Consider the following 24,839-nt stretch of genomic DNA (forward strand, 5'->3'; position numbering starts at 1 on the left):
CAGATATAAAATAAATATAGAAATAGCAGGGACACAAGCTCACAAGTCATAATGTGTCGCACCGTCGTACAACAAAATATATATCAGACGAATATGTCACAGCGAAATCGTTAGTGATTAGTCTTGCCGTGCCAGGCTAGTCTAGAACACCATTGTAGTCAATATAAGTGGCAATAATCTGACACATGAATTGGTAATGATATGCACTCTGCACACAAAATACAAAGGACATACAGTACACAGTATGAGCAACCGAAGCCTATGTATGCTTTCTCAGGATTTTCCTATTATTATGCCTGCCACTCAAGCTCAAAATCCAACAACTTGTTAAGGGAAAAAGAGCATACTGGAGCAGGCAGGGTACAAGTACCATTTCCAAAGACTTTGCCCATGCCTCTGGCCAACCAGTGTAAACACAAAGCCAGTATTGTTGTTGCGGTCCATAAAAATAATTTACCGGGGATGAACAAACGTAGTGGATCCGATATCCCTTTAAGTCATTGAGAATCCGGAGATTAACAATGTGCTTCTAATTACGCCCATATTTTTTTCCAGGTAAATTGAACTAAATGATCCAGGCCACGGAAGCCTGAGATCCAGCAAACAACAAAACTCACGTAACACCACGTTGGTCCGGAGCTGCATAATGCTCTTGTCAGATTCAATCCTTTGGGCCAAGAGAGAGCTTTTTAAGACTGACAAAACGAAATTCTCGCAGCATTTTCTCATTGACGCCCGTGAAGCTTTTAACCATTATCAATGGTCCAAGGGCCATAAAACTCATAAAAGCACACGAATGAACAAGTAAAACTTGCAAATCAAGAACACTAAAACAAAAAACAACACCAACATTGCAGTTACACAGTTTTTCCATCACAGATGTGACAAACTCAAAGGCGTTGTTCAGACTGCAGGGAAAATCCGATTCGTTTCTCAAATCTGATCTTTAAGACTGACTTGTCCACACTGGTATTTGCAAGAGATCAGATCGGGTTTCTGCATTCAAGAACTCGTCAATCTATCTGCATTGGCTGCTGTGGTAATGCCATAATAACAACATAGGCGTGAGTAACGCTTAACTTATACTCATACAACGTTTGTCACTCGCCAAAAATAGCAGATCTACAAGCTTGCAAGGTTTTGCAATGCGACACCTTGTGAGCTTGTAGGTCAGCTATTTTTGCCAAGCAACATGTCATAAAACAAAGCATAAATCAGACTTTGATGTCACTGTGCCCAGAGACACATCTTCTCAAAACAGATTTGAATCACATTTCAAACCAGCTAGGAATGTGGTTAAAATCGGATTAGCAAAAAAATCTGATTCAGACTTGATGAAACCAGGCTGATTCCAATAGATGGATAGGCCAAAAGTCTGATTTGGACTGACAGCGTGAACATAGCCAAAATGCCCGCCTTACCTCGAAGACTTCCTCATCAAGAATCCTGGTGCCAAAAACAGTGATGCCTTCAGTGTTGATGATTGCCTGGTCGCTTCTGGCGAGCGGTCTGACCAGCTTCTTCTTACAGTCCACGATGATGGTGACACTCTTCTTCTCCACGCTGATGGCCACACGATGCCACCTATACACAAAGGACATGGTCGGCTTTTCCAGAAGACATCAGCAGTGCCACTCGTTTATATCAACTAATGATTTGACAACATGTCATTTTGTGGTCATTTCAAAGAATATTGGTTAATGAAAATGGTAGCATTCCTATTTTAGGTCATGAAATTGATGATTTAAGCTTGTGATGTATCAGAGGCAATCAGCAAAGATAGATATAATGTTGAATTTTACATTTACATATCCATATTTATAAATCATATCCTGACGGATGCATTAATTGCATTTGCATCATTAGCAGTGCTGTGTAAGCCCGTTATTAAGCTTCGGTTCCTGGACGGAATAGCTTTTAATTTGCGCAGAATTAAGGCAGATAGTATTTGTGTGGATATGCTGTAAGTTGCGAGTTGAGAGTAAACGTCTACAATTTGCACCTACTATATTCACACGTTTTGATTCAATGTTAATGACAGAGAAACAATCCACCGTGAAATCACTTCAAGACAGATCGTGTTTGTTGTATTTGCTCAGATGCCTGAGACAAGTGCACATTGTTTTCAGTATTTCGCATTAGCGTCATTGCACAGTTATGCATGCAGGCTAATTTATTATGGGCCAACCCAGGGTGCAATTGAGCGTCAGCATTTCACTGCTCTAAATCATTCTGGGAAAGAAAAGACTATAATTTCATAGTTGCCAATAATCAATTAGCCTTTACTGTCTGACTTCTCCCATATGGAGTCTGTGACAACACAAACATATGTTAATGATGATGAATCATCTCTGGTGAGGCAAAAAAAAAGGAAAAAAAGCGCAAGTACATACTGAGTAAATGAAAAGAAAAAAATAAATAAATAAGTGGAATTGTTTGGTTCGGGACCATTTAGCCAACAATACTCTCCATGAATCAATTTAGTGTAAGCAAGAGAATTAAACAAGTGAGTTATTGTTTAAGAATATCCTTACAATGTGTTGCTTATAGGCACTGAGCCTGCATATTCTGCACTGCAGGCCAGCAGAGTTATCCATTAGACAAAACAATATATTCCTGGCATACTATGCAGTTCTGATGTCCTAAAATGTTTTTACATTGCAGTCAGGGACAATTAATGGCTGTAATGTGCGTATGCCTGAATGCATGTTATCAATCTAACTGAATACACATGTGCAGCATGTGTAATCGCTAAAATCACTCATTAAAGACCAACACATTCTTACTCCCAACTCATCACATACTAACGCTTGGCGTTAGTCACAGGTCCGACCGATCGTCCGACCTTCACGCCGTGCCCGCTGTGAAGTCGGTCGGATCAGTGGATCTACAAAAATATCTATAGGTGATCCACAAATCTCCATATGGAGATCGCTGATGTCAGCAATATGACGTCAGATGCACGGAATCTCCGCGAGCGTGTCCATGTGTGTATGCATGAAATCTCAATCTTGGCATGTGTATCCCCAGTGACCCGAGGGAGTTATGTGCTGAGTGGGAAAGTCAGCCGGATCGGCAGATGTCCAGAATATCTATAAATCCGCAAATCTCCATATCTGTCTTTCTGTCTGTTTGCTTGTGTCTCTTTTATGCCCATAATGGACATAATGTCCATTTTATGTCCCTTTTATGCCATGATATTATCTATATGATATCATAGTACTGACAGCATAGACTGGCCTCCAAGTACTGTAATACTGGGTGGGTACTGCACTAAGTACTTTGACCGCGGGTAAAATGGGTACAACGGGTATTGCACAACCGAAGGACATTGCGTTCCCAGGGTCATGCCTTTCCAGCCTTTAGCCCATGTTGTTTGGCTAAGCAAGACTAAGTGAATAATGATCCGTCCTTGTCAATATGGAACGCAAACGGAGTAGCGTTTGCATCCGCGTTCAGTCCTCATCAATATAGTGCGATATATATGCAAAACGTAGGTTGACCAAGTGCCAGTCAACAGCATACTAATGGACAGGAGGACAATCAAACAACAAAATGTCTATCTTAGATCCAGAATGACACTGAGCTAAGCTAAGCTTTGGTCCCTCTCACGTCAGGACCAAAGTTACTCCAACCCGTCGGGAGCGCTTCAGTCAGTCACTTACTTTCCGTCGGCGAGGTTGACGGAGCGGAACAAGGGGTACTCCTCGGGGGCAGGTTTGCCATGCTGGTCCTCATACAGGAACACGGGGGCGCGGCCCACCTCCACGCCGAGCTGCTGGATGCCCTGCTGGTTGTACACGGAGAGCAGGAAGGACTGCAGGCCGGCTTTGGGCTTGATGGTGAACATGACGGAGAAGTCCTCAGGGAACACTCCTCCTATACAGGGCAGGGGAACCATTGGTTAGTGTTGGTTATTTAATCGCTTAAAGCCTACATACAGGACTCCAGTCCAATAACTGCTGTTTTTGCTGAGGTTGAAAGCAAAGGTTGATCAGCATGCAGGTTAGAGACCGGGGAGTCATTTCACTACACCAAATAACTCGTATATCTTTCCATAGATGTCAACTTAACTCCCTCACACCCTAGTCCTTCACTCCTCAACTCCCCATCGTCTCCTAGATCTAGAATCTCATCTCACACATTCCTTGATTTCTTTCCCTCCTTCCTCCTCTTCTCATTCTTCTATTGATTGAGCCTTTTATCCCTTCTATGCTCTAACCCTCTACTTTTTTTTCCAATTCAGTTAACTGGTAGTCTGCCCTGTAGTTGTATCATGCTACTAGTTCATCTATAGTATCTGTATTACATGTCCAATAACCAAATGTAATGAAAAAGGGAAGGACAGGCGTTGTAATGCATCATCCTCGAGGGAGGAGAAATTACTTTTCGGCATTCACCCAACAGGCTTGCTGAGGTGGCTTTTTGATGAGTGGTGAGATGTGGTGAGATGTTAGGGGTTAAGTAGTCTCGCATAGCCATACTTTCAGAGATCACCGCCTACTGAGCTAGGCGGAGGTATCCAAACGTCTGGCTCTGCGAGACTATAGGGGTTAACCCATTAAGACCAGGAACGCATCTGTCATTTTAGATTTTAGCTATAATCATTATTTTTATACTTTGGCTATTCAAAAATAGCAGATCTACAAGTTCATAGCGCTACGAGCCATAACCATTCTTGTAAATTTGTGCAAATCTTTGAATACATATATTGTTTTGAAACAACATTTTTAACTCAAATATTTGCTACTGGAACAACATATTTTGATGGGGGTTGGTGGCTAAAAACATATGATTTTGGGGGGTCCTTGACAAGAAAAAGTTTGAGCACCACTGATATAGCAACAATAGTTTTTCAGAAAAAATAAGACATTTGTTGAGACATTTGACAGTTACAAATGTTCGCTTTAAAAATATATATATTCAAAGATTTGCACAAATGTTCACGATTTTTCAGAAATAGCAGATCTATAAGCTCATAGCTTGTAGATCTGCTATTTTGGAATAGCCCAAAGAAATCTAAAAAATGACACAGATGCGTTCCCGGTCCTAACGGATTAAGTGACTTGCTCAGGGACACTTTGACACATATATATACATGAGCAAGACAAGGGTTGAACTGGTGAACTTCTGATTACCATACCCTCTCTACCCACTCAGCCAGAGGTGCGCCGTCCGGTTCAAATAACTAAAACTGTCAACCAGTACAGTAGGGTGTCCTACTCGACGACACCAGGTTCAAAATGTAATTTTCAATGGAAAAGTAGCGACTAGGGAGACCACCACCAACAACTGCAGATGTTCTAGTTATATTGAATTAACATACTCTACTACCATACAGACTGCTTACAACAAACGTTTTATTCATTGAGATAAGTCCCGGAATCTGGCTTTAATTGAATTCTAATGGGTTTAAGTGAATGATGGCACAACACATATTTCTCAAACTTACAGTTAATTTCACATAAAAGCACACTAGTCTAGACAACTGGACCTGGGCTGCTCTTTATTAAAGCAGTTGAAACAGTAGTTGGCGTGCGCTGCAAGAAGCTAAAAGTGATCTTGCAGCCACATTAATTTTATAGGCCGTGTAAATAGAACAACTAACAAATGTCATCCTTTGACTGTTAATGGGGGTTCACTTCAGTGAATGACTAACGGGGCTATTTGGTGAAGAAAAGCAACAACAAAAGAAACAGACATTCTACTCCCTGACGGAGATCATTCTGACACCTTGTTTCCGTGGCGACGCTAACACCTCAACCCTAGTACCTCGGAGTTGTGTTCCGACACATTTCCAGTCCTTAAAGCTGAAAGGTTTGCAGGCAATTACTTTGAGCCAACAATCACAAGAGATCTAATTGCTAATATCAAACACAATTTTGTGCCTTATTTTTTCCTTTGCCACTCGGGCCAAATTGGCCGAGGCCCAAGACACACAGACTGGGAGAATGTGTTTAACGGCACTCCGTTCTCCATTAAAATGTGTATCTTGGGTATCCTGCCAGTATGAGGCAAGCAGGCAACTGGTGCCTCTTTCTCCATTATGGTCTAGCAATAAAGGGTTAACGGCCCTTTGGTGGATATGAAGTCTTTTCTTTTTCTTTTTTCAAACGTTATCATAATATAGTATACAGCAGATGAAATACATGCCACGTTACAGCATGGATAATAAAGCCAGAGTTATAGTTAAGTTACATGCAGTGGTGGAAAGTAAGTACATTTACTCAAGTACTGTTTTTTTTTACTTAAAGAAATACTATCCATTATTTTTGATACTTTATACTTCTACAAATCAGAGGCAAATATTGTACTTTTTACTCCACTACAATTATTTGACAGCTTTAGTAACTAGTTACAGTAGTGATAAAAAATATCCAGATCTACGAAAAGTAGCTACTACTTGTAGATCTGGCAATTGTTTTTAAACATTTTGTTTTTTTACATTTTGAAAACCTTTGAAAGAACTTGTGAAATGGACCTGAATAACGGGTACTTTTCGTAATATATTTTGGTATAGTACTGTTGCTCAGGTACATTTTTGAATACAGGAATTTTACTTATATATTTAGTGGAGTACACTACTGGAGTACTCCAGTAGTGAGTACGGTTGCACACCGAAAATAGCCGATCTACAAGCTATTTTTGGCGTGCGACACCAGCTTACTACTAACAAAGTATAAGTCAGGGTTAAGCACGTCGTGGCAGTGGCACAGACTAACTGACGAATAGCTCAGTCATGTCTGTCATCAGTCTGATGTCTCCAGGCGCAAATAATGACTCCGGTTTCCTGTTCTTCTTCTTCTACAGTTTATTATCAAATCATGGGGCTTAGCCTGCAGAGCAGTAAGCAGTTTAAACGGCGGTAGCCAGTCCAGTGTAAACATTATCAAAGAGTTTTCTTCTTTTTTTTTTGGGGGGGGTTCTCCCGATGGATTCAGAGCTAAAACAATAAATGTGGTGGGTTTATTTTTCACAAACAGAGTCTGGCATCAGATTATGTCAAGCTGGGAAATCAGGCTGTGCCTGTCAATTTGAACACCCAGTTAGCATTCACGAGCTCGGCCAAATACAGCACACTGTTGTCTGTACCAGTCGTCGAGTCTTTAAAGAAAGTCACATTTTGACAAGACTTATCAAAATCAATCTTATTTTTCTGGTTCTTGATTGAACCATGTTTTATTTTAGATTTTTTCACTGCTGAAGAAAAATGTAACCAGAATATGATATTTTTTTTACTCTTCTTTCAATTGGTTTGATTGGGCAAGTTTACACGGTCACTGAGGGCAATGAGGGAGGTTTATGAACCTTGGAAATCCAACCGCAAACCCTTTTTCAAAAATAAACGCCCCTGCAATGGTAAAATAAATACTTTTCTACATTCTTCCCAGAAACGTAACTTCATATGTCACTACTTTACACTCTATACTACATATATGCATGTGCGTGTGTGTGTGTGTGTGTGTGTGTGTGTGTGTGTGTGTGTGTGTGTGTGTGTGTGTGTGTGTGTGTGTGTGTGTGTGTGTGTGTGTGTGCGTGTGCGTGTGCGTGTGCGTGTGTGTGTGTGTGTACGTATGCATGCGTGCGGGTGTGTGCGTGATTACCTGGGAAAAGTTGGTTGGTTGGAGCGCTGATTTGGGCCTGTTTTCCCACTCGGAACGCGACATCGGGCTTGGATCCTCTCCGGTGTGTACAGAATCCTGTTGTTTTCCTTACTCCTTCCGGAGAGCTGTGGAAGTCTAGAACCTTGAGTACATCCACGGGTTCAGCTGTGGGAAGCAGGGAGGAGAATCAGTCAGTATACCTGTGAAATATGGCTCTCATGACTGAAGCCCATTAAGCAGTTTGAAATACCAAAAACATAGGCCACCCAAATACTATGTTGTGCTAGTTAATTGAAGCTATTATTCAAAGCATGTCAGAGTACCACGAGTGCATAAAAGTCTAACTATGTATTAGTCACGGTAGGAATTGAACAACCGACCCTGGTAAGCCACTGTAAAACAGCGCATCCAGTGGATCAACTCTGGGAGGCGGCTGGTCTCCCGTAGCCAGATGATCTCAATGGTCTTTGACCACGGAGAGAAAACCAGAGCTAACAAACCTACGCCGACTGCTTTAAACACCACATCCTGATACCGTCCCAATATAAAGGACCTCCCTAAAGTCTTTGCATTGGTTCTGTGATGCCGTTATTATTATTCTTTTTTTTAAAATCTCCTAATTGTTACCACCCAGTATTCGCTGAATATCAGTATGATTGTGGAGGTCTCTCCAGTACCATGAGCGTCTAAGGCTTAACTATGTATTAGTCACGGTAGGAATTGAACCTCCAATCCTGGAAATGTTAGGAATTGTAATACAGAACATCCACTGGATCAACTCTGGGAGGCAGCTAAATCCAATGGAAGCAGAGGAAAGCAGCAGACAATGAACAAAATGCTCCTTATTTCACAGTGAGCGCCAGCATTTTAACTATATAAGGTAACCCCAGTGGCAACAAACCCCATGACCTTGGCTTAGCGGTGTTATAGTCTACATGCTAAGCATTCTAAACGCTGAGCAACACTCATATATACACAAAGGTCACAACTCCAAAAACCTCACAACACAACTCCTAACAAGGTGATGACATTGACGTCTCCCACTGGGATAAAAGCAGAGAATGCTGCATTGACCAGACAATAAAAGTGGACTTTGCAAGTGAATGTGTGTACTGTACACACAACTCGGTAGTCGATGATAAACGTAATTGAATCTGGCATTTTGATGATAAATCAACATTTACCCTCGCCTCTGTCACTGACTGTCGGCCAATTCTGTCAGTCCCACCAGTTGTTTTTTATGAGCTGCTCTGGCAGTCGAGCAGTAAAAATGTTAGGAACCATTCAGTGAGTGTAATTGGGCCCCCTGGTACGAGCCCGACCCACAAAACCCCAGCATCTAGGGATAAAAACCTCCAAAGTGGCTCACGGAGCCCTTTGGAGACAGAAAAACACACAGGAGGTGGTGGCTTTACACGCTGCTTAACACTACACCAGCCCCTCGCTGTCAACGGTACTGAAACTCAGCAGAGAGGCTATAGAGTGAGGTATGTGCCATGGAAAAGTTGTGAGCTTGTAGATCGGCTATTTTTCCGTGTGCAACACTGGCATGCAACTACGGACACATCAGGCTTACCTCACTCCACATTCTGCCTGTACTGACTTTTCTGTAACTTTGCCGTTTCAGCACACCTCAAAAATCATACTCTCCACTTTATGACCACTTTACACCCCCCCCCCCCCTCCACCCATCCCATTCCCACTTGCCTCTACACCCTCTCCCCCCACATACCCTAAGGTATGCTGTGATTTACAGTGTGATTATATGGGATTTGAAGTCATGAAGCCTAATAAGTACGTTAATATGTTTTAAAGTGTGCTTACTAAACGAGGGGGGGGGGGGGGTGCCTTAGCCTTGCAGACTGTACGTACGTGACAACATCACGCTGTTGATTTAATGTGAGGCCGTCTGGGCTGGGTTTACCTCGGCTGATGTAAAAATAGAAGAGGCAGCCATTAATTTACAGGTCACGATGGGCGTGGTGACGGGAAAGGCTACCAGTGCATGTTAAAGGGAGGTAGACCGTCTGAGGAGAGTCCACAAAAAGCACCTTGCGGTTTTTAAACCAACACTTTGATGACAAAGTTTTACCCGCCGACGGTCCAGGCCTCGACCCTGTGACGACATGCCTGTACCTGTCACTGTCAATCTGAAGTCAATTAGACTGATAAGAACAAGGTAGGTACGCCCCTAACACACACGCACGCATTCATGCTTGCAGGCACACACACGCACGCACACACATGTATGTGCGCACACTGGCAAACACACATTGGTTTTACAAACTTATGGGGACATTGCATTACCGGTACTTACATTGATTCCATATCTCCCTACCCCAACCCCAGCCCTAACCTTATGAAACTTAAGTAAAAATCTAATTTTGTCCTATTTGACATGCCGACCAAAATGAACTGGTTTCATATCTAACATTTCACCCCAAATGTGGCCCATGTCTGGAACACACACACGCACGCACGCACACGCACACGCACACACCACACACACACACACACACACACACACACACACACACACACACACACACACACACACACACACACACACACACACACACACACACACACACACACACACACACACACACACGACCCCACTTAACCACATGAACCCTAGCGTCCCTATTCTAGGGCAGACATTTAACGTTTTCAGCGAAGATATTTGGTGTGGAGAGAAAGGATGAGGGGGGCCTAGTATAGACGCCTGGGGGACTCCGGTCAATAAAGAATATAGAGTTCAAGTGGTTAAGAAAATCCCTCGTTGATGAACTCACTCATATGAGTGAGGACGACGTAATTTACAGAGCTATGTTTGGCAAGTTATTGGTACTGAACAATTAGGGCATAACTACACATCTGAGGATAAATTATTAAACCGCCGCTTGTCCAATCAGAGAGTATTCTGAGTCACATGTTTCATAACACTATGTGATACACAGTATGGTTGTAATGCTGCTGTACGCTGTCACATGCGATCATAAAAATTCCCTCAGAGCAAGCGTAAATGGGGAGCATGCCTTGAGTGTTGTTAAGTAATTAGCAATTCATATGCTTTGCATCAGAGAGAAATTAAACCGCACCCTGGATAGATTCCATTTCACGGTAGTAAGGAAAATATATTGAAAAATGTTCAAAACAAGCGCAATGACAAAAGGACTGTGTCGTTCTCACATGGCACCCCTGGTACTCTGTCAGTGTTTATGTCCACAACGTAGGTCAAGGGTATAGATTTGGTTTTGCACATGGCACAGATAGGCTTCCCGGTGTATTCCCTGCCAGAATTTGACTCCTATTCGCCCACTCATCATCATTTTCCCACCCTGCAACAGAATCCTACTCCCCCTTCACCCACTCATATACTTATTATATTTCCCATCATGGAGGTGTAGGAGTGCAGTGGGGCTAGTGAGCACCATATATGCAGGTAGAGGTGGCTGGGGTTGAATGGGTGTAGCTGTGGGGGTCAGTGTGTGGAGCTATGGAGGAGTGTAGCGGGGCTACAGACAGATCACCATAGGTCGGTAGAGGTGGCTGGGTTTGCGAAGAGGGACTCAAATTCCGGCACTCATCTGGATCATGTTTTAGCTAACCAACATCCAAAGCAAACGTACACATCAGAAACACTCAAAGCTTACAAGAATACGAGGGGAGGGGCTAGAGACGGGAGGGTGCAGAAAAATAATATTTATAATATGTCCTTACCTACAGTATGAGGATCAGATTTTGATATTGATAAACCACAGCATATATTTTTTAGATGCACTCGCAAATATCTTTGAAAAAACGGGAAGCTACGGTACCAACAGGAGACAACTAACAAAAAGCTATTGAGTCAGTGAATAAGTGAACTAGAAGCCAGGTCCATGAGGTGCCACCCGTAGAAGCTGTTCACGCTGTACAATGTTAAATCTAGGTACATAAAATCCAGCAGTATTAACTGCTAGTCAGAGCAAAAAACGACATATTAAAAAAAAACAGCAGCAAAGCCCTGTACAACCACGTCTGGACATTACGCCACCCGTTTGTCGTTCAGCAAGGCAAGAGACAGGATGCAGGCCTCTTCAAAAGGTCCAGTCACAATAAACAATGCCTAAACAGTCTGCTTAAAGTCCTACTGGGAAGATAAGACCCCCAGACAGAGGACACATTTTATATGAAATCTCTTCATATAAAAAAAAAACCCCCAAACTGGTTTCATGTGCTTGATACTGGAAACAAGACACACTTGTGGGAAAATTGTTAGAGGGGAATCACCACAAAGAAGCTCTTTTCTTAGAGGCTGTGATGCCTTTGATCTACTTGTCTTTCTATGCTCCATTATAATACTCCATAACACAGAATGAACCAGGAACCAGGAGTGTGCCAAGATACACTGGGGTGGAATAGTTTGTTCTTGGATATGGATTGGAAATGTCAAGGAGCAAAGTATGATACAGTGTGTCCTCAGTCATTCAAATCTAGTTTTAGTTTGGCTTCGGTCAATTTCATTTCTAATTATGCATAAAACTAAAGGTATTTTTTGGAGACTCCACCTGATTCCTTTCTAACCAATTAAGCCCGATATTATACGTTGCCTATTTGAAAATAGCCCATCTACAAGCTCACAAAATGTTTTGAGCTTGTAGATCGGCAGTCTATTTTCAAAGAAAATTTGAAACATTTTGAAAAATTCCGAACATTTTCCCCTACTGTATAATGACATGCCCAAAATAGGGATGCCAGGGTGAAAGTGGTTCATATTTATCCATTAATAATGGCACAGATGTAATCTCATCATCAGAATAAGTTATTGTAGGCTTAACAGCTAAACAGTCTTATTATTTTTTTCTACCTTAAAAGCAAAATGCTTTGTCATCAATCTATACGGTGAAGGGGATTCTTTTTTTTCTACCATCATGAGATTAAATTCGCCATGAATCTCTATTTACATTTTCAATGTTTTTAAGCCATTTGGAGCATGCTGCCAGGAAGTGCTGATCCTGCAGTTCCTGTTTCCTCCCTGCGTCCAGGTGGGGCTTTGATGGGCGGAGCTATACGTTCACATCACATGCGGAACCCATTATGGCAACGGCACCACTCCCTCTCTACCATCCTCCAACCAAAACACACATGGCAAGCAACATCCTTACAGCTCTCTCTCTCTCTCTCTCTTTCTCTCTCGCTCTCTCTCTCTCTGCCACTGTGTGTGTGTGTGTGTGTGTGTGTGTGTGTGTGTGTGTGTGTGTGTGTGTGTGTGCGTGTGTGTGTGTGTGTGTGTGCGTGTGTGCGTGCGTGCGTGTGTGTGTGCGTGCGTGTGTTCTGTGATTATTATTAGAAGAAAAAACAGTTGGTGATCAAAATTGTGTGTTAATAAAGAATACGAGAAATATAAATCATCTCTCTCTCTCTCCCTCTCCCTCTCTCTCTCTCTCTGTGCCTCTATCTCTCGACCATATGCTGAGAAATAAAATACATCTCCCTCTGCCTCCCTCTCTCAAATGATGAGAAAAACAACAGTCCTGGGCAGTGAATCAAACGCTCTTCGTTCAACCACGTGCTAAAAATTTTGTATTTAAGAAAATGGTTCCTAAATTGATGTAAAGCGATTTTATGACTTTATGTTTCCAGATTAACACGCATCTTATACCACACACTCACACACGCACAAGCCACAAACACACACACACACACACCATGAATTCAAAATGAGCGTTAACAAAAGTCAAGCAAGCAGCACTGTCAGGAAATCAAGCGATGCAGCATGTGGTCTTTATTGGCAAACTAGAAAACACAGGTCCCAGAGCAGCTTTATATATACATATTGCTTCTGAATCTGTGGCACTGATAAAGGTAGAGATGGAATTTAGTTAACCAACGGAGAGGACATACGCAGGGACACATATACTGTACTGTAAGGGCACCTGAATTCATTTTAACCCTCAGTAGACAACAGTGAGTGTGCTTTGTGCCACTTCACAAAAGCACCAACCAAATAAAATGCAGTTCTTAGGTAACAAAAGCCAACTTTTAAACCTCACACCAAATGCCTCATAAAAACAAAGGAAAAAAATAAGTCTGTGGCTCTTCTGAATATTGTCCCAACTACAGAGCTACTGGTTCATGAAAAAAAAGTTTAAACTAAAGGTCTCTTTGTGAGGTTCAGAATGCCTTTCTGCATTACTGCATACCTCAAGGCCTCATATATTCCAGATGTGCTGAATTGGCCAGGAATCGCCCCCACCACTACCCTCCCCCCCAACCCCTTTCCTTCTCTACTCACTAGCTCCTCCTACTCACAAAAGAGCTCGAAAAAACAGGCAATATCCCAAAACCATTAAAGACCCCAAATGAGCGTGCACAGTTTATTTTAAAAGGCATTTTCAGCCTTTAGGATGTGCAGTGCCAGAAGAACGCAGGGTGTTTGCAACACATCTTTAGCAAAGACTCCCCCATCTCTCCACCCCCTACAGAGGAATAAAGGCACATCGCTAATGATAAGGATGCAAAACCACAAGAGAGACACAGGGTTTTGACTAGGCCGCTGCCTACAGCACCACAGCAGCTCTGAGGCAATCCACAGACTTGTCTGAGGGGGTAAACTGACAATCTTGCATGCTGTCAATGACACGTTTTGCTGGCTGCTGTTGAAGGTTTTTTTGATATACTACCTGCCATGTTAACAAGCCACTAACATGTCAGAGGGTGCACATTTCCTTGTAGACAGAGTTGACACATAGTGACATTTTGAAGCGTCTGCTCAAACCATTAGAGAAAATTCATTTCCAGCAAGTCAGCAACACAGCCCAAAACAATCCTTAATGATACAGTGGAACCATGAAGTCGGACGCCTATTTATACTGCTTTCAGCTGCGTTCTGCACACAAGACTGCACAAGAATCGTGCCACATGCATTGACCCATTATCCTCCGCGTTATATGGTATACGGTTTGATGTTTAAGTTTAGCCTCGCAAGCAACTTTGAAATCCCTGACATTTTGACTTCACGATTCTGTGGGTTTTGAGCTGCGGCACAACGTCTTGGGATGCCTTGCTGGTCTTTTTCGTGTCACTGCCATCTACTGAAAGTTGGCAGCACAAGTGGCAATTACAGTGCATTGGAAAGCCTGTAAATGTTTGCTAGCACATCATGCAATTATGGTTAGTTTAAATATCAGACAGAAAGGAAAGATGGGCAATGGGCAAGCCACTGTGGTATTTGCTTCATGATCTTTTCATTTCAGGGAGCTGTCTGCAATATGGCCTTTACTGGGTGAATTCTTGATGTATGGTCCAGGCAGTTACGGTACTTCAATACTAAAAAGCAATTGGTTGCGGGGGGTTAAGGGGTGGGTCTTGAGACTTGACAGGAAGTGTCCAGACAGTACGCAATGTATCCTGGGAGTAGCCTCACAGATGACCTAAGATGCCATCTTTAAAAAAAATATATTAATGGACTGTGGAACTGAATTTTTCTCAGTATGTTCATAATTCAGTCAAGTCATAATTCTATAACAAAGCAGGTGAAATGGGAGAAGGTTACTGTAGGTTGTAAAAGAAGCTTTTATACAAACTGGTCTTGACCACAATATATTTTGACACATCTGTATGACCATGGGGACAAAAGAAAGCTACTCTAGTCTGGACCACATTCTCCTGAAAAGAAAAGCAGTGAATCTGACACACATACCTGCCTTAAAGTAGGGAAAATACTCCACAGATTTTTTTTCCATTAACGCCCCTTATTGGACTTGGTGGGAACCAGGATAGTGTGGAGAAACGGTGAGCCTTCTGGCCAGCTTGTGTAACTTCACTTAAGGCTACCCAAGGGGTTCATATCAAACATATGGCCAATCTGCAGCCTAAACAAATATATCTCATCATTTTATATAAAGCTATCCATTTGCAGGATTGATAAAGATGTAATCTGCTAATATGTCTAATTATGACAAATTACATAAATGGAAAATCTATCAGAGAACGGTCGAGAAGAAAAGAAGAGGGGAGGGTATTTAGAAATGTAAGGGATTACTCTTTAGGCTACCCACTGTCACAGTGCCATTGCGTAAAAGCCTTGCGTAAAACCAAAACGACCCCAAGCGGTCATGCGTGCGATAGGCCTACTCTGAAGTAGAAAATAGAACGCCAAAAAGTTACTTGTTAATGAGCTTATAGCCTCAGGGCTGAGACGGAAAATGTGAAGTTTCGACAGTGTCTTTCTTCACTCCTCTGGACTAATGTGAACTCTCTCCCTCTGGATGTGTCTAAACTAAACTGTCTAGTCTAGCCTAACTTGCGGTACCACAAAGCAAAAAAAATCTTCAGTTTCTCATCCAGAAAAGAGCTCCGGTACATTGATAATTGACAACATCCCTCTTCGCCAGAATAAACCACCACACCTGGATGGCAGACTCCAGCTGTGCGGCATCACAGGAAGGAGCCCATTATATTATAGGCCAAGCTTCACCTGCACGCCAGCGGCTTCTCGGCTCATTTTCAACACAGTATAATGGTTCTGGGGGCATTACGCTTAAAAAAGGAGCACAGCTTTGTTTGACCCTCATCAGCAAAAGAGGCGCACAAATGAGATGAGCTACAATGCCAGAGATAAAGAAAGACGATGAGAATGCTTAAAGGATGACTTCACCCATTTTCAACCTATCTTCATATAATTGGTCCTCATTAATGCTCATGATGATATGGTACCATTTTTGTCTACTCGGTCTGTGTCTCAGAGGAGGGCTGTGGACAGTTCAGAAACCTGCCTACTACCAGTGACATCATCGATGGGGAATCCAAGCTAATAGAAATGGCAGGCTTTCTATTCCTGGAAAGTTAGCATGCTATAATGGAAGCCATTGTTCTACGTTAATAAAAATCTAAATTGAAAACGTTATAATCTTGAAAAACCTGAAAACGATGATGTCACTGGTAGGCGGATATCTGAAGTGTACACAGCTCTCCTATGAGACTCAGACAGAGTAGACTTTTTTTTTTTCCATGAGCATTAGTGAGGACCAATTATATGACGATGGGTTGAAAATGGGTGAAGTTGTCCTTTAATTTATGTGGAATGTAGTGGCATGAAAGATGGGATAGGATTTCTTTCATTTCAGTGGTGAATAAAAACTTTAAACACACAGCTGGGGGTCGTAGCTACAGTACAGGTACCATGTCATTAAGGTGTCATCCTTTGATAGCAGCCTGTGTGAAAAAGGACGCCCTCCAGATGTTGAAGTGAACTGGCTACTGCACTGTTTCCCAAACACTGGCTCGGGACCCATTTGTGGGTCGCGGACAATGTATTTTGGGAGTAAATTTGTTTCCTAAATTTTGTTTTTAATTATTATTATTTCAACACCCCCCCCCCCCAAAATAAAATCCCCCATAAAATCAAAAAATGACACAAATTAAAAACAAATTAAATTAATAAAGAAAATTAAAAAGAAAACTTAAGAAATCCCATGAATCAGAAAACAAACGTTTAAAAATTTTGAAAATAGCCGATCTACAAGCTCACAACACGTCCCGACGCCATGCATAGTGAGCTTGTAGATCTGCTATTTTCACTATAGCTCGGGTCCCGGGGGGGCTGTCGAGACAGACATCAAATTTCTCTTTTGGGTCTCTTGGTAAAAAGTTTGGGACCCACGGCCACTGGGGCTCTACTACTAACAGACAGTCTGTGTGGAACGTCTTCTTACCTGCTCTGACATTAGCGGCTTGCAGCAGAATTAAAGTGAGTGCCATGATCATAGTGGTTAGCGAGGAAGAAGAACTCCAAAGCGGTCGTTTCGTTTTCCACCTGGTGGACCATCTTTGCATCTCCATGGTGACCGGACCGCCGCTCGCTGTACCAAAACAAAAAAAACCCGGCCGATCTTAAATAAAACAAATGTGATCGGTGGTCTCCTTTTAGTTCCACAAATCCACACACTCACACACAAAAAAATATATGATGTGTTTTCAACTACAGAGCCATAAGGATTCTTAAAGCCAAAACTGGGCCCTTCTTGTGATGTGATCCGCTCCCCCTAAAGCCCGGCTCTCAGACTGAAGGTAAAGGGCTCTTCATGTGGGAAAAAAAAAGGCAGCGCAGACCATTGGATTCCAGCGTGAGGAGGCTGGGCTGCAGACCAACTGATCCGAGGAGAGCGACTGCCTGCAGGAAAGTAACTGACACTGGAAAATCCTCCCTGCATCAAATCACCAGTCTGCTAAAGTTGACTCAAGACCCGCCCCCTCCCTCCTTAGGGGCTAGAGCAGCATCATCTCACGATATTATTACAACTAATTATAGAGGAGACCCCCACAGCAGTGGTGGAATGAAGTACTCACATGTTTTACTTTGAGTAAAAAGTAGCAATGCCACAATGTAGAAACACTCTGTTACAAAAGTGTTACCTGTGTTCAAAATGTTACTTGAGTAAAAGTACAAAAGTATTGGTATCAAAATATACTTAAAGTATCAAAAGTAAAAGTACTAAAATATTTGGAAGTCTAAATTTACTTGAGTAAAAGTAGTAAAGTATTGGTATCAAAATGTACTTAACCCTGCAAGACCCGGATATATTTCTACTTACAAAAAAAAATAATCAACCTTTCAGATGGTGTTTTAGGAGTACTTTGGAGAGGGAAATATAATGTTTTTTTAAAAAAATAGTTTTCGTAAGGTTTAATTGAAATGTTGTAATATTACAACAGTGGGTCTAACGGGTAGCAGAATTTCCTATAGGCCATTTTTACTCACTGTCAGAATAGCATGGCAAATGTCTATATACTTCACTAAAACAACTTAAGGGTTCATTTATATGGTTATGGTTTATCATTTGGCCTCAGAACAGTATACATTATGAATAATATTGGGCCTCAGAACAGTACATTATGAATAATAACATCAATAAGCCATATTTTTAAGAATTTTGATTTTATTAAAAGAACAAAATGAAAAACAGTACAATGAATGTACTAAAGAAACCTAATTACAATATACACTGGTCACAATGTGATGCAAACAGCCCTCCACCGAAGACCAATTCACACCTGCTCAAAATGAAACGGGCACCCCCTCTCATCCATCAATTTGAACACCATTTACAATCACTTGCTTTTTAGCAGTGATAGTCCCAGAAACAGTTTCGGTCTCCTGAAATGCACAGACGAACACCACACTTGTGGCAGAGTAAGCTGGTGTAACTTGAACAGCCACTATTCCTGCAGCGCCCCCTCTCTGTCTTCCGTGGGAGGTGTCCAACTTGGTCCTGGCGCACATCTGATGGCCGATGTTGACATGGTGCCTTGCGTGGATTGCAGTCTGGACACATCCCTTGCAGTGAAGCGAGGCTCTCTCCTTGCTTGTGGCATTCTGGGTTTGGCGTGTTTGGCCGGTTGGGGGGGGGGGGCAGTGGGTCAGTGGGTCAGTGGGTTCACTGGGTTCACTGGGTGGATGGTTTTCTTTGGACTCCTCTCCACAGGCCTCTTCATCCGACTCTTCATCAGTTTCAGTAAAGTCGATGTCCACATCACTCTCTCCATGCATTACAATATCCAACACATCCCTTGCAGTGAAGCGAGGCTCTCTCCTTGCTTGTGGCATTCTGAAATGAAAATAAAGAAATACCATTAGTACATTAGTACTAGCACATCTCACTGCAGGTACATATTTCACAAGTCACACAATACTGTCTGGCCAACCTATTGTACTTTGCTTATCCTCACAAGTGGCATCAGTGATGATGGTACTTAGCACTATCAGTGATGAATGATGATGCTTAGCCTAACAAAGGGATTGGGGATGACTGTAAGTGGGCAATCCCAACACCCATCACATGAACAATGATGAGAGATTCTTAACTGGGCGACTCCCATATGAACAATTACCATACACTGATTGCTAACCACAAACATTACCAAAATGTTTTGCTAAAACATTATAGGCAATGACATGTTATAAGCTAATGATGCAGTATATTTGTATTCGAGTACAATTGGTTACAATATACAAATTGGTATATATATATATATATATATATATATATATATATATATATATATATATATATATATATATATATATATATATATACACACACACACACACACACACACACACACACACACACACACACACACACACACACACACACACACACATACCAATTTGTATGTTTTAACCAATTGTACTCGAAGACAAATATACTGCTTTAGCTTAAAAGTTATAACATTTCATTGCCTATAATGTTTTAGCAAAACATTTTGGTAATGTTTGTGGTTATTTGTGGTATATATATATATATATAGTAATGCAATGTGGGGAAAATACACATAATTGTATAAATGTATTGTGAAAACTATAAGACTCCACTTAGCCAGGTGAACAGGTGGCATTGCTATTTGCTACCACTATGACCCAGAGTTGTAAAAAAACAACAAGTATAAAGCATGCTCTAATTTACATTTGGGGGATATCTTTCCCAATAATATCATATGTACATGTTCTAGACATTCTAATGATCACCAAAAAAAATATTGCAGACATTTTACTTACTTTTTTGTGAGAAATCCTGTCCAGTGAAAAAGAGATTGTTCTTCCTTCAAGGATTTTCAAGTTGTGACTTTTCCTGCCTCTGTGGGGGGTATTTATATGCAAATATCCCGGCCAATGACATTGCAAGACTAAACAATAGGATCCAATGATGATGTTTAGGTGAAAGAATAACAGGAAAACAAATGATTTATACCATGTTTTTGATAAAATACAAATGTTGTAATATTACAACTGCGGGTCTTGGAGGGTTAAAGTACCAAAAGTAAGAAAGTACTCATTATGCAGAATGTCCCATTTCACAAGTTTTGTGAAAGAACTGATACACACTGATACACAAAAGTAGCTTGCACAAAAGAGTAAAAATACTCTATTACAAGTAGCCTGTGTTATAAACGTTACTTGAGTAAAAGGTACAAAGGTATTGGTATAAAAATATACTTAAAGTATCAAAAGTAAATATACTAAAATGTTTGAAAATAGCAGATCTACAAGCTCACAATGTGTCGCATCGCGACACATTGTGAGCTTGTAGATCTGCTATTTTCAAATGGCCGAAATGTACAGTATATAGGTTTGTAATGATAATCAAAATCTACAAAGTAACTAGTACCAAAAGTTTTCAAATAATTATAGTGGTGTAAAAGTACAATATTTGCCTCTGAGATGTAGTGGAGTAGAAGTAAAAATACTGGAAATTAAAAATACCTCAGAATTGTACTGAGTAAATGTATTAATGTACTTAGTTACTTTACACCGCTGCTATATATTATATTATTACAACTAATTATAGAGGAGACCCCACACACAGTGCAGGGCAGCTCACGTGAAATAACTAATATACACTAGAAACAGTTCTTCACCTCTGTTGGCTTACAGTAATGACCACAAAAAGCCTGGGTTCTGTTAATATAACAAAGGAAGGAAAAACATTCCCAAATTGCTCTCATAGAACACACTGTAATCTTGATCAGGCTTAAGGTGATGGGGAGAAAAGATAACGGTACAAGATGGGTGCTGCTGACCGTTAAATGCAAATTTAAGTGGGGGGGGTGGAGCAGGGCTATTTCAGACATTTCCTGAATGCCTGAGAAGTGAAAGAAAGAAAGGGGGGAGGCGGGTGGGTGCTGGATAGCCCCTTACGTTGGCCAGTGTCTGATATAGAAGCCCCTCTGGCCAAAATAAAAATGTTTTCCAGATTCTAGGATTTTCCTCAAAGAGCCTTCCACTCTTTTGTTGGACAGCACGGGCTCACTGCGGTCTGAAAATAATTAATGGTGAGAAGATGACTGGAACAAAGAATGGAAGCACAGGTGGTAGCTATAGAGGCCTGCCCTTGATTTTGGTCCGAGCCTTTAGTGTGACGCTGAAAGACGTTTTTTGACAGTGTAATGGCAATAATTGTCACACAGATCCAAAACACATTTTGGATATTTGTCAGTGTTTGCGTGCACTATCATACGCCGCAGACACCGGAGCCATGTTTATTCTGAAAGCACAACATTCTGCATGATGAGGTGAAATAGGAAAAAAGAGAGAAGAAAATGTGTTGCATTGCTTTGCAGGTGGAGACATAATGGATGATCATCATGTGGGACGTGCTGTAACACGAAGATTAAGGGTTTTGTAATGCATAATGCAAATTCCACACAAAGTGGTGAATGTACACGTCGCAGATGCCAGATCTAAGTCTCTGAGATTATTCTGAAGATGTGGTTGTATAAGCCTGGTTTAGATTAATCCCTTTAGACAGCATAGAGTCTTCCAACGGTCTGATTGTTATTATTTATTTATTTTCTCATGCAGGGAAAGCCATAGGGCTGAACACATTTGCTATTTTTGCAGTGATGGGTGGATGGCTTGTCTCACACACTTCATATCGTCACTGTCGGGTGGAAACCTTGTATGTCCAAAACCGTTCATTTTTCATTACTGAAATCAGTTTGAAATAAAATGGTGGAAATAGCAGATCTACAAGCTCACAACGCGTCGCGACTCGCGTCACACAACGTGTTGTGTGCTTGTAGATCTGCTATTTTCACAACTTTTGTGCGACACTCTTATATGATGTGGATTTTAATTTACCCAAAAAAAAACACAAATCAAAGTTGAACAACAATATACTATTTACACACAATCACACACTTGTGAGCTGCCCTGGACCGGACCCAAGTACAATTTTATATACCTGTGACCACTGAGCAGCTGTTGAAAGAGGTGAGAACATTACTCATTTCCTCTGCCGGGATGTTCCCTGTTTTTTCCCCCGTTTTTTGTTAGTTTGTTTGTTCTGTTTTTCATGGAGATTTGGCCCAACACCATTTCAAATAACAACTTGTGGGATCTCACCAAGCAAGAAACAATAGAAACCCAGATCATTAGGAGAACATTTTTGGAAGTAATATTGTGCTCTTTCTTTTTATCACCAAGTAAAGTCAATCAGCCAAAATCAATAAATCAATCACTAAATCAATCAATCAATCAAAATGGAACGTGATCGGTCATACACTCAGAAGACAATTCAGTCTCAAAGTATACATGCTCTAACATGGAACCGGCAAGGCAGGAGGAAGAGAACCACCTGGATAAGAACCGCAGAACAGGCAATGGTGGCAGAAGAGCTGTCTTGGCAACAACTGGATTGGAGGGCACAAGACCAGAGAGGATGGAGGAGTTTCCTCAATGGCCTATGATGTTCCTCAGGGAATTTAAAGGCCTCAGTAACTAAGTAATATACCTACATTTCCACCCACCGTCCCTCCGGGCTATGGCAACACAACTATACAGCTTCCTCACTCCCTGCATACGCCAACGGTCAATGTCCATGTGCAAGTGTGAATTGATTGGTCAACCACTGAGGATGGACTGAGTTTTGTTCATTTAATAGTATATTAAATAGGGTAGGGTGATAGGGTGTGCCTTCTACTTCACACTTGCCAACACTTAACCACACTGTGATGCTAATGTTCTACATCATGTACATACCTGCTACTATATATCTATGTTTTGATTATGTGACCTGTTGTTTCTATCCTGTGTTTTCATTGTTTCTCCTGCTCTCACTCTCTACCCTCTCCCTCTACCCTCTCCCTCACGAAAATGACAAAATGATGGAGCGCACAAGGGGAAAAAAAGAATTCCACCAACTTCTTTACACCTGTAAACCTGTGATGTGATTCGAACCCACACTTGGCCCTCTCAGATTTTAACCAAATTATTTCTCAGAAAATACGTTTCAAACTGTAACTGTAAACTTTTAACTTTGGGCAAAGGCTCCAGTAAATACCATGCATTGCATTCATTTGCAAACCCAAAGAAACATAACAGCAGAAAACAGATATGACCCCCCCCCCCCGAACATATCTGGCAGGTCAGAGTGTGTTTTATGGCTCGTGACTTTGTGGCGTTGGACTGTGCAATGGCATGCAATTGTATTAGCAAACAATGTTTTCTCACAGCTAAATCGAAAGCCTGACAGTATGCTCTCCAGCTTGGCCATCCTTTAAAATGTTATATTGGATCTTTATAAATGTTTGGCAGAAAATGAATCTTTTGTTCATACCGTCTGCTGGGACTGTGGCCCAAAATGATTAGTTTAATTTGAGGACCCCTGCTGTGCTGGCACGTGTGAAACCTGAGCAAATTCAACTTAAAGGTACATTTCGATGATTTTGGTCCAAACTCTTTTAAATCTTCAGCTCCACATGATGTGAAATAGGTCTGTTTCCAGGAATGGCACATATATTATTAATGCATTCTACTGACACTGTTATCCAAAGCTACCGTACTTACAATGAGTGCAACAGCAGAAACACTTAGAACTCTTAGGATCACCGACTGTACAAGCAACCGATGGTTGCAGTGCATAAATGTTAAGAGGAGTGCGCTTTGTGGCTAGTTCCCGGTTTGATCCACCGGACTGGCAAGAGCAATCTGGGCAGGGAAGAGAATGAGCATGATCACCCTTCCCTCACTGTTAAAGTGACCTTGAACAAGGCACACCAAGCTGCAGTGGATGACAGTGGTTGTACTGGTGTGAATGTGTTTACGGTTTACAAGACTAGTTCAAAATCTAGTATATGGCTGGACCGTGGATGAAATGCTGGAGGACATTTAATTTGAAACGAAGTCAGTCAGTCAGTCAGTCAGAAACATTCACCATAGGGCTGTCCCCACTGTCCTGGTCCAGCCAAAAGAAATCTACAATAAAACCACTGTGTTCTGTCATTGCATGTAAGAAATGCGCTTGTTGCCCAATAATGATGTATGATCGCGAAATGCTTGGACAGGGACAAAACATCTAAGGAGAGTTGTTTCAAAGCTCAGCAGACGAAATGTACAGACAAGCGATCCAAGAACTCCGCATGGAGTCATGTTTTCAGGGACAAGTCTGCAATTTTCAGCAAGACTTGACTTCGGGAGCTTAGTTCCCTGTAGTTGGAAGCATATGATTACAACCGAGTTGTTCGCTGCCAATGTGTACCAAGGCGACATTGATTGTATAATTATCCTAAAATAAGTATCCCCCTCCAAGCATGGGTCAGCCCAGAAGGGCAGCTATAAAAACATCAATGTCTCAAAAAATTACAAAGAATACTGTCCAGTTGTTTCAATATTGGAGAAGGCTTTTAATCACTGTGTCTTTCATATTTTAAAAAAATCCACTTTGTACTGCTTGCCAGGGAAACAGCCGA

General features: G+C 41.5%; 1 protein-coding gene across 1 annotated transcript in view; it reads right to left on the reverse strand.

Annotated features, from left to right (window-relative positions):
• Positions 1–17,769, reverse strand: part of LOC308094423 (collagen alpha-1(XI) chain-like) — a 131,312-nt gene extending 113,543 nt beyond the window's left edge. Inside the window, exons 1-4 of the mRNA XM_080441068.1 lie at positions 17,306–17,769; positions 7,605–7,769; positions 3,666–3,879; positions 1,422–1,584 (exon numbers count right to left, since the gene is read on the reverse strand). Of these exons, the coding sequence (XP_080297194.1) occupies positions 1,422–1,584; positions 3,666–3,879; positions 7,605–7,769; positions 17,306–17,432 (669 nt within the window). The 5' untranslated portion in view covers positions 17,433–17,769. The remainder of the gene's footprint in view (positions 1–1,421; positions 1,585–3,665; positions 3,880–7,604; positions 7,770–17,305) is intronic.
• Between the last annotated feature and the right edge of the window lie 7,070 nt (positions 17,770–24,839).

The sequence above is a fragment of the Gymnoscopelus braueri genome, assembly GCF_963280865.1.
Source record: "Gymnoscopelus braueri genome assembly, chromosome: 10".
Taxonomy (NCBI): Eukaryota; Metazoa; Chordata; class Actinopteri; order Myctophiformes; family Myctophidae; genus Gymnoscopelus; species Gymnoscopelus braueri.